Source organism: Schistocerca nitens, chromosome 9 (assembly GCF_023898315.1).
Source record: "Schistocerca nitens isolate TAMUIC-IGC-003100 chromosome 9, iqSchNite1.1, whole genome shotgun sequence".
Classification (NCBI taxonomy): Eukaryota; Metazoa; Arthropoda; class Insecta; order Orthoptera; family Acrididae; genus Schistocerca; species Schistocerca nitens.
Window position 1 is genome coordinate 467785946 of NC_064622.1, and position 11752 is coordinate 467797697.

The 11752-nt window shown below is 35.0% G+C and overlaps 1 protein-coding gene across 2 annotated transcripts in view; it reads left to right on the forward strand.

The window, feature by feature from the left end:
* LOC126203382 (uncharacterized) overlaps nucleotides 1-3799 on the forward strand; it is a 117654-nt gene extending 113855 nt beyond the window's left edge. The window contains exons 4-5 of one of the 2 annotated variants that reach the window (XM_049937679.1): nucleotides 996-1083; nucleotides 1752-1818. In XM_049937679.1, coding sequence (XP_049793636.1) covers nucleotides 996-1069 — 74 coding nt within the window. In that variant the 3' untranslated portion in view covers nucleotides 1070-1083; nucleotides 1752-1818. Of the gene's footprint in view, nucleotides 1-995; nucleotides 1084-1751 lie in introns of both variants that reach the window. The other variant, XM_049937678.1, reaches the window with a different exon arrangement.
* The last annotated feature ends 7953 nt before the right edge of the window (nucleotides 3800-11752 follow it).

Below are 11752 nucleotides of genomic sequence, written 5' to 3' on the forward strand. Positions count from 1 at the left end.
ATACAAATAGGGGACATTGGCTTTTCTGAAATAAGGGACTAGACCACTTTCTTTTCAGTAAATTTGTCATTATTATGGTCTTAATGTGCATGGGAGCATAAAAAATTCATGAAATTATTGCTATTATTTTAAAAGTAATGATATGTATGAGCTTCACCAAATGTACAAGCTTCCAAGTTGCTCTTCTTGTATATGTTGAACCAAAATTAATATGGTCCAGAAGACATCAAAACACCATAATTAGTGCCGTTAGGTGCAAATCTGAAGAAGAGACATGTATATGCATTAGGTACTCTTACCAGCTCTATATCTAATGTACATTCATACTCCACAACCACTGTGAAGTGCATGTGGAGGCTACTCTTGTGTTGTACCAGTTTCTGGGGCTCCTTCCCTTTTCATTCAATTATGGAGTGTGGGAAAAATGATAGTGTAAACTCTTATGTGTGCATTGTAGTTAGTCTAATCCTGTCCTTGCAATCATCACAAGACTGACACATAGAGGTTTATGGTGCATTCCTATATTCATCTCTTGTAAATGATTCTTGAAATTATCTGAGTAGTCTTTTATGGAATAGGTTGCATCTGCCACTTCACAGTTTTCAGCAGCTGTGACACTCTTCCATGGGTCAAACAAACCTGTGACCATTCCTGTTGTCCTTAGTGTACATCCCATATCCACTGTTAGTCCTTTGGAGACCAGTTGCGTTTCCCTATCATTCTATCAATAAACTGAAGTCGGCTCATTCTATCAATAAACTGAAGTCGGCCACCTGCTTTAGGGATTATTGAGACAATTTGATTTTTCCATTTCATATCCCTACAAATTGTAACATCCAGTTGTATCTCACTGACATAGCAGTCATAGGATGCTATGTTTCTTTCCTTTTTTTTCATTTTGTGATGTATGCAGTTTCTGAACATTGTTGATCTTGATACTACTTTGAAATCTTATCAAGATCAGACTGAAAATTTGTGCTTTTTTTTTTTTTCAGTCAGAACCTCATTACGTATAACAGCATCATTTGTGGAAAGTCTGATGCTATTATATTGTCTGCCAAGCCTTTAACATACAAATGAACCGTAAGTGTCCCAACAGCTTTCGTGAAGTGCATCTGATTTTACTTCTTCATTTGTCAATGACTCCCCATCCTAGATAATATGCTGTAGCCTCCATAAAAGTAAAGCTTCAATCCAGTCACAAATTTTATTTGATATTCCGTACAACCATATTTTCATAATAAGTATAGGCATGGTACCAAGTCAAATGGTTTTCAGAAGTCAAGAAATGCTGTGTCTATGTGACTGCCTTGATCCATGGATTTTATGATGTCATAAAGTACATCTGTACATTATTTTACCATTTACATTAGATTATTAGTTATCATTTAAAATGTATGGCATCAATATCTGCATGAAAAAAATTGTAAAAATTTCTTTCTCACTACATGACAGTGCTACCACACTTTTTTAAATGTGTCATGTGTCCAAGGCAGGCTAGAATGCTAGTTGATCACTCAAAGAAAAAATTTGGTGAATAATCTAGAATAGCGTGTAAAATCATGAGTATTCGAGGTCATTATGACAAAGATACATCAATGTTGTTATTGCATTGCATTTTCTTCATTATAGAGATAAAATTAAACCAAATCACACAATTGTAGACCTCAATGCTAATTAATTATTTCCTGTAGTGAACATGGATGTTTGTAATGTTTAAATAATTCTGTGTAAATAATTTCTTGTTTCAGAAAAAGAAGAGAAATCGGTAACATCACAGAGAGCACTGAATATAGCTGATAAAATAACTTCACAGACAGATCGTTTGGATGCAATGATCATGAAAGCTGAGCAGGCAGAAATGAGCATGTCCCACCAGAACAAGCAAATGCGATCTTTTCTCAGATAATAATTTATCACTCTAGTGGATACCCTTAAGACATATCTTAAATATGACCAGCTGCTGAAGTCTTAAACTGAAAATGGTTTCCAGTATTTTGGGGATCTGTTGCTTCTTTCTGTGATTTTTTTATATGAGTAAATCCATTTTACCATCAGTTTTACAAATGCAAAAGGTTTCAACAATATGTTTTTTTAGGATGACGACCAGCAGGTATAATTAATGATTTTACAAAATTAGTGCACTAGATTTGTATTAAAGATGGGTGACAGGCCTTTGAGGTATAAGACTGATCATCTGGCCACATGTTTATAATAAGAGAATAAACCTGACACCTAGCTGTTGCATTCCTGCCTATAGCATTGCAGTACTCACATTTTCATTAAGCTCAATTTTGTTTGAAGTGTAAGTGTTGGTGCCATAACTGAAACACTTGCCTCTGCTTTCATACAGAAGATGTTGAAGTGGTGTAACATGCCAAATGACATCTATTTGCTGGTTGTACACTTGCTTGGCAAATTTTTCTTTTCAGGATTTAGGTCATGGTCTAAAGCATATTTTGGAGCCTAACATTTCATTTTTGATTATCTTGTTGTTAACAAATGTTGCCATTTTGCACACTTGGTGGACAAGCTGTTAAATTATTTTCTGTTATTATTATTATGTTTTTTATTATTTACACAAAGGCCACCAATTTATCTTGCTTGTCCAGCAGAGGGTTCTGTACTGTGACCATCAGTGTCATTAATAATTAATAACTGATGTGCCAAATCATGTACTGCCAGTGGATGACAGTGGCCTGTTTGTTATAAAGATGAATAAAGCTGATTTACATGATACAGTCATTGTAGCAAGAGAGCAAGCAAGCAAATTGTTTACACAAAAATTCATTGTGAATGCCAAAGAGAAAGCAATTTAAATGAACTTCAGCCATATGAAGAACAAATTAGAAAGTAATCTAACAATAGTACTTGTTTAGACAAAAATTCATTGTGAATGACAAAAAAGAAAGCCATTTAAATGTATTTCAGCCTTATGAAGGACATATTAGAAACTAATCTAACAATAGCAGTTGGCCCACATGAAATAGAGCAAACACTCCATATTACATTTTTAGGAGTGTTGATGGAAGCACATTGGTAGAAACATACAGAATTGTTAAAGAAAACATTGAATCAGTAGAGCCATATTCTAAATACACTTAAAAATTTCTGTAGTATTAAAACAATTTTCTGTGACTACATTGCTGCCATGCATGGCATGTTAAGATAAATCATAGTCTTGGTGGAATACCAGTCTGTCTTAACATTGATTTGTACTTTACAATCATATAAGTATATTTTTAAGAAATTTTAAATCACAACCCTACAAATAATGTAGTTGTGTTAAGGTGCATGTTTCTGAAGCTACACAATGAATTCTCAGTCATACAGTCAATTTGATAACTACGAAACAAGATATAGACATGATTTTCATAGAGAAATACACACAAAAGGCAAGTATCAAAAAGTGCACTGTGATAGCCAAAAATTCTGCTTAGTGCACTGTGTAAGGAAATAAAGACATCATTATTCCACACATTTAATCAACAAAAGTTTTTATAGTATTGAAGAACATGTGAATCATCAGAATTCAAAGCAAGGAATCCCTCCCAAATCAGGTCTGAGTGAGCTGTCCTTTCTTTAAAACTTTCTCCTTACCTAATCCTCTCTCTTCCCCTAGGAAGGGAATAATACTTCCAAAAGAAACTGTATCGTCATGTACCTTGGGAGCAAAAATATTTTTGGCTCCTCAAGCTAAGTACTGGCCACTAACTGTGTCTCATAATAAAATATAATAAAACTTTTTTTTCTGTGCTAATTTATATATTGCCTGTTGTTATGTGTATGGCTTCATGTTCTACATAAGAATACTTTATTAACTAAAATTTAGTGGTAAAATTGTTTCATATCTTACTGTCTATGTAAAATCCTAGATAATTATATATGATGAGCTAAAATGATGCTAATAAACTGAACAAAGTGAATAATGGCAACATAAATTCATAAATTAGAGTACTGTTGCATGATCATGAATAGGTGATTGTTTCAGCTGTATGCGCCATGAAAACATTCAAAGAAGCAGTAAATGATTTGTCTCCCACATGAGGAGACAACATATTATATACAAACATATGCCTTAGACCACAACCCAAATCCCAATAAACAACAGTCAACAAGAAAACAAATTTCTGCCTCAAAAGTGTGCATTTTTTTGCACACTATCTCTTAACACTGATGTTAAAAATGTGATTGCATAGATAGTGTTCTGCAATTTTTAATACATTATATCAGTTTGTGCATATGTTTCTGCATGAACTACATTTTTTTTTAAATAAGATGAGGGAGCTGAGGTAAGTTATATAACATTATATCATTCATGCTTTACATGCCGCTGGTGAACAATTTACTAATGCTGTGCCAGTCATGCTGTAAGTCTTAAGCTTTACGATGTACAAAAAAAATTATAATCTAAGTGTAAAATAACAAACCGAAATGTAATTCAAGCAGTTTAGTATATAGTATACTGAACCTAGACATGGTTAAGTTTTGAAAGTGATATTTGGGATAATATTTAGTTAACAATATTCCTGACAACTTCACTACAACGAACTCTGTGTAATATTGTTATGACATTGTAATAACAATGAGCTAATTACTGATGACGGTGGAAAACTAAGAAAGGAACATTAGTTATAAGTGAAAAAATAATAGCCAAGCTTAACCTTTGGGATGTAGTAATAATTATCGTAAAATATTGAGTTCCTGCATCAGTGACATTTCTGTGATATCATACAGGAAAAAAGGTAATTGAAAACCTGGAAAGATTTCTTTTCTCAGTATTTCAGTGAACAGTAAGACAAACTCGGTAGAGAACAAATGGAGAGATTATCTTTTCTATTATATTTCTCTGCGAGGAAATAATTATTAAATATGAATGCTTCTAAATCAGTTGCTTTGTTATGTATCCTGGCTGTTATTTAATTCTCAATAGAAAGATTTATGATAGCTGTGTTTGTAATTTATTTGATACTTATTTGGGCCTTTATAGTGATATTTATTTTGAAAGGCCACTTCAAAAATCTCAATCATCACTACAGGTACTATATGAGATATATTACTAAAACATATTCAGAAGAAAAAGGAAAGAGAACATATGGATCTTCTTGTACAAAGTGCTATGCGGCATTCATAGATTTGTCTTTTCAAAGTTAGCTTAATGGGAAACTGATGTCACTAGTGCTACTCAAATTTCTCATTCCACCTGTGCATTATTTATAAATGTCATAATGGATTATCAGTTCATCCTACTTTTTTAAATGTTTTTCCGAAAGTTATTTATTTATTTATTTTGTTAATGTAATATTCCATAATTTAATTATTGAATAACACTTATTTTACATTCTTGTTGCCACATGAACGTAAACCAAGTACTGTTTGAAAAATGTTGTGCCAAAATCTATAACTGAGTGTGAGCACAGTATTCATTATTATCAAACATCTAAAAAAAAGTGTACTGCCATTGTCAACTTTAGAATCCACATTGATGCAGTAAGTCATGTAGCTACACTCTACAACTTTTTAAATCATTGTATACTGTTGTTATGGAAGAAAGTTTAATTATTAGACTTACATGATTGTTTAAGCATCTATTTCATGTTGTCAATTTCTGAATTCATCAGCAGTCCTTCACTGAAGACAGTATTGACTTTGTTAGGTAGAACATTTTTACTGAATGATAAGACTTAAGCACGCAGGAAATCTTTAAATGCCTGTTAGTTGCCACAATACATGGCATGGTAAGGGTTACCAAATCCATCATAAAAATAACAGTATTAATGATTTGGCAGTGGACACTTTCTCGGTGAACTTCATTGATGAAATCTCCTTGGGATATCACCAAGTCATGGCATCGTGCTGTCACAATGTTTCAACAAGTTTTGTACTCATCATCTTAAAGCACAGCATTGAAGTAACAACAATTTCAAGTGAACTGCAGCTTGTATCAGAATTAAGAAAAAGATAAAGGTAACAGCAAAACTTTTATCTTTTTTTTACATTTATCAACACAATTTCTGTAACCCTTTTGTCCCTACTTGTAGTTAGTTGTCTTTGCCATAGAATGAAGGAAGTCTGTCCTGGACTTCCCATTGTTTGCAGGAAAAACAAAGGCAAATATAATGACTACAATTATTTTTGCAGCCAAAAACAAAATTTTTTGTAGGTTTAAAAATTCCTTTTTCACTTTGTGACTTTTCTGCAATGCCTTCCCTCATGTACAGCATCTAAATAAGACCTCATATCATGGAGACAATTTAATTGGTTGTCAAGAGCAAATGTTCTGTAAAAAGTTGGAAAAAGTATAAATCTATGTAACCTTAGTGCCTTGACCATTTATTTTCCTTTATTTTAGGACAAGAGGAACCGTTCACACAAAGAGAGGCATGAGATGGAAACCAAAAGTAAAAATTGTTGCCCAAACAATACTCTTTCCTATTATGTAAGATACAAAATGTCTTATGATGATAACTGCATGTGTACTGAGTATCTCTCCAAGACACCTTCTTCGAAAATTTGTTAATCTTTTTTTAAACCAAGAAAATATTCTAGGTGAATTGAATGTGTTGCCATACCACACAGAAAAGTTTAATAGTATGCTTATTGACAACTGTCACTCAGTATCTGATCTTTCCATAAGCAGATGGGATGACATAAAATATGGCTATGTCTCCGTGGAGAATGGGTATATCCTTCAAGTAGGAGTAATTGTTGATTATGAGGCATACAATCAAAAAGTTTCCTTGAATATTTTCTAAGTGTCCGTGCTCATTACGTAATGGCTATTACAAAGTTGGTGACACAGCAGGAAATGTTAATGTGGGAAAAATGTTTTCTGAAGTTAGGAAAGGAAAAGAAATGCAGTTCTTCTGTTGTCCCAGTTAACACAAGTTATCATAACTTCTTTATAAACTGATACAGTTCCTTCAAAGTGCACATGTAGCTGAAGTGACTATTCCTCTGGACAGAATGGCTATTGGACATATCTCCATGAAAACCAAAGTACTTCTAGCTCTGTTGAACAGAATTACGAAGTCAGATTTGTAAAACACTGGCATGCACAGTCATGTGCACTTCATCAGATTTATTTTCATCTTGTCAGTGTTGTTCCTGAAGACTCTCCCTCAAGTCAGTACAAATTATGCACCATCTTCTCTATGCACTGAGAACAGATTTCAGCTTTGTAAAAAAGTTAACAGATTGGACTCATCCACAGCTGGTGGCCTCCCATAGTGCTACCCATCTTTCCTGCTAGTTTATTCTTTCAGCAAATTCTTTGTCCATATGTGAACATTACTCTTCTTGGTGGTGTCATCTCTATATACATACTCTGTACTCTTCTGTAAATGTCAGACAGGTAATGCTCCTCCTGCACTAAGAACCCATTAATGGGGAAAAACAGACTGTAAGGCAACTATATAGAGAGAAATTTCCATGTGAAATTTAATAAAGAACTTATGATTACTTTTGTATTACTTGTGATAGCGACCTCAGATTACTTGACAAAATAATGTAATGGAAAGAAAAGGAACAATTATGATCAAATTCTTCAGCTATATTAGGCTTTCATTAGTGTGGTAAATATTTTCACTTTCTGTTTGTAATAAAGGAGATTTGTACAATGCTTTAAGTACTGTCAGTTTTGTTTCATCATTTTTCCAGTTTGATGATTGTTATTGAATATCTAACTAACATGAATTTTGGGAAACACTACTGGATGTATCACATATCCACACAAATAATGACTCTCCCTTCTCATTTCCATCTGGCATTAGTCAAACCAACATATTTATGAAATCTAATATCCGTTTTTGCTTTTTGGTACCAATTCAGTCCTGTTTTCAACTTAACATTGTTACTTGTGGAAAGAAAGGAAAAGATTAGATCTACAGCACACTCCTCATTGGCCTTTTTTACCGATTTGTAGCTATGACAGTAAGAAGCTTACTGTATTTCAGTTTCAGTGGAGGCAATGTGTGGCAACAAAAAAGATCAATAAATGTATCTGTGGCTTGATAAGAAGTACAGGAATCTTGTGATTTCATTACAGATGTTTTACACATGAAGATAAATATTTATGTTCCCTTAAAGTTATCTATAGGTATTGTCTAGGATTGCTCTGCTATTAGTCAGCTGTCCAGTGTCAACAGTTGTTTCACTTGTAACTCGCGTAAGGTACAGACTTTTTTAAAACTTTATCATCTTCTGCACATAATCATTCTACTTAATATAATGCTTCTGTAAATATTTCACTAACTGTTGATGTTATTGTCAGTGTGCTTTTATATGCTAGTGAATTATGATGAGCAGTGCCTTTAATTGACTGTTTACCTGTTTTTCAAGCTCTACGTGTTAGAAAGTGATGTTGGGCATAGTCTTGCCTGCAGTAGATGTTAGATTTTAGTTATTGTGGTTAATGTCTTGTTACATTATTTTTATAGTTATGAATTTTTACCTAAGAACATGGTACAAGTTACAAGTAATTTTTTATGCTTTTAAAGTCTGTGTACTGATATATAAACTACAACTAAGATGTGCCATTTGAAAAATCTTTTGTAAAATATACTTGTAATATGTTATTTATTCTATTGATTATGAAGGCAATCAGACAACAATTTACTAAGAGTTGTGAAACAATTGTGAGCATTCATTTAAAAATAAATATTTAATGTGTGATCATATTTAGTTACTTTTAAATATTTACATGTAAATTTAAAAACGCCAAATGTGTCTAGCTTCAGCACCGAAACTTTTCTTAAAGTCATTGCCACTACTTTCTTTGCCTTCATATGTATACCAGTTTTGACTAATGTGTACCTTACATCGCAACATACATAGAAATTAAAACAAACCCACAACTGTCATTTTCTCTGTACACAGTGTCCATTGACATCTATCTGCACATAGAAGCAATGTGATGTTGTAACAGATGGTGAAAGAACTCTTTGTGACATGCAGTACCGAATGAACATCTATGGTAGTAACTCATGGTGGTACTTGACATAACAAAAGTGTAGCAAGATTACCACAGAATTTGTAAACACACACAGGGTGAACATTAATAAAACTGACAAACTGTGGGGGACAGATTCCTGACTGGAAACGGAGGGTGAAAGGTCCTATGAAAATGCGTGTAGAAGTGTATCAGTGCCTTGATAGATGGTGCTGGTAAATGAAGTTCCTCTGACCTCGTACCGTGTATGTTGCCCACAAATGATGATTATGCAGACTGATGATGCCAGTTCTGGTAAAGGTTGCTTTGTCAGTAAAAATGACAGAAATCTCATAATTGTGATAGTTTGGTGCAAAAACCATTGACAAAATCCTTCCCATAGAGGGAATTCGATGCTGATAATTCTTGCACTTGTTGCAGATGATAGGGATAGTAGCAGTTGTCATGCAGGATACACATAATTGTACTTTGACTTACACAATGTTTATAATCATACTTTGACTTACACCAAGTTGACAGATCACTTGCCTGGAACTTGTACTAGAGTTCATCTCAGTATCCTGTAGAACCCAGTCCAAATCTGGTGTACATACAGTCCACTGCCTCCCTGCACATTTGTCTGTCTGAAAGGACCCATAATCACACAAATGCCCAAAATGGGCTTACAGTGTTGTGTGATGTGGTTGGTGTCTGTGAGGGTTCTTGTTTTGGTATAGCTAAGCTATCCCTCAACTGTTTCCATCTCTTTAGCTGTAAACACCATCTTGGATTTTTCCTGACACGAATACAGGACCATTCTCATGCTTACAGTAACTGTGTCAATCGCACAGCCTGCAGCATACATGGAACACATGGCAATTGGTCAAAGGTACTGTCACTTTCAGCGGCATGTAGGGTGGCAATGATGCATTTCCAGGCATGTGTTCATAAGCCCATTTTTCCACCATTTCCAGCCAGGAATCCATCCCTGCAGTATGTCATTCTTATTAACATTCACCCTGTACATAACTACTGCAGTAGTACTTTTCTTTTAAAATTTCTGGATAATAAAACAAAATATGATCATGTACTAAGGAGACAAAGAACAATCTTCTCTAAGTTTGTTTTTTGGTTTCAACTCAGATTTTTTACTGCTTACAAGACTTAACATCAAAAATGTAAGTATACTGCTTTCATCACCATTTAATCCATAAAAAGTGCTCAAAAATGTTTTGCAACATGTCCATATCAGCAAAAATATGTAGTTTTAGATACAGAAGGAGGAGAGAATGAAAGAATTAAGCTGTATGAAACTAAAAAATTAATTTTCCTATGAAATAAAAATAAAACATTAACTGAAATGAGCCCATTCTGCTTGAAGTTCATATCTTTGGACACCCATGAATCAAAATGTGCTAATGGCTAACCCTGAATACACGTTGCTCCACCCCATGCAAGCAACACAGTTGGATTCACATTGAAATATTATCCACAAGGTGATCGAGATGTTGCTGCTGGATCTTACTCCACTCTTTGTTGGTGATCCTCCTGAGAACTTCCAGTGTTTGACTGAGGCTTCCTGCAATGCTGCACTACAGGCTTATGTCAGAAGATATCACAGACAATTCCACTTTCTTGTTCTTGAGGGCAGGTGTTCACAAGGTGAACAGTGTGCTCGTGTATTATCACCCTTAAGGATTAATCCATCTCAACAATGTTGAGTGTAGGGTTCATCAATAGGATGTAGGGTCTGGTCCAATACTGCACAGCCCTCAATGTGCTTTCATAAGTAATGAGATGTGTCCAACATCTGTACATAATACCCGCCCAAAACACGATTAAACCAGATCCCTTCTGAATTCGTAGAACTACATCCCTGAGATGTCCACTGGTACCTAGCCACTTCCACACTCTTCTATGATGTTTGTCAAGCATTAGACTAATCATGCATGTTTTGATGAAGAGAACCTGATTCCACAGACCCAGGTTCCTTTCCTGGAAAAGTGAAGTAACTGTATGAATATCAAGAGCTCAGATGACAAAGAAGTATTAAGAAAGGAAGGATAAGCATTAAAAAAAGGTGGAAGGAATACACACACTGAGGTTGCAAGTCATGGGATATCACCTGACACTTTGAAGGACTTATTTTTGTCCACATAGTGCATAACTCAATGTGGCATGGACTCAACATGTCATTCCCAGTCCCCTGCAGAAATATTGAGCCACGGTGCCTCTGTAGCAATTCATGACTGTGAAACTGCACTGGTGCAGGATTTTGTACATGAACTGACCTTTCAATTATGTCCCATAAATTTTCAATGGGATTCATGTCGGAAATCATTCGCTCGAATTGTCCAGAAGTTCTTCAAACAATCAGGGCCCAGTGTCAAGGCGCATTGTTATCCATAGAAATTCTATTTTCATTCCATTATCAGTTCAGATGGACCAGAGGACCCAGTCAATTCCATGTAAAATTAGCCCACACCAGTACAGAGCCATCACCAACTCACACAGTGCCTTGTTAACTTCTTGGGTTCATGGCTTCATGAGGTCTGCACCGTACTCAACACTCGAACCCTGCTGCCAGGTCTTACCAACTGCAGTCAGCACTTAGTTGACCAGGCCCCAGTTTTCCTGTCATTTGGGATCCAGTCGACATGGTCACAAGCCCAGGAGAGGCATTGCAGCTGATGATGTGCTTTTAGTAAAGGCACTCACGCCAGTCAACTGCTGCCATAGCCCATTAACACCAAATTTTGCTGCACTGTCCTAATGCATATGTTCAATGATTTCTGCAGCTATTTCACACAGTGCTACTTGTCT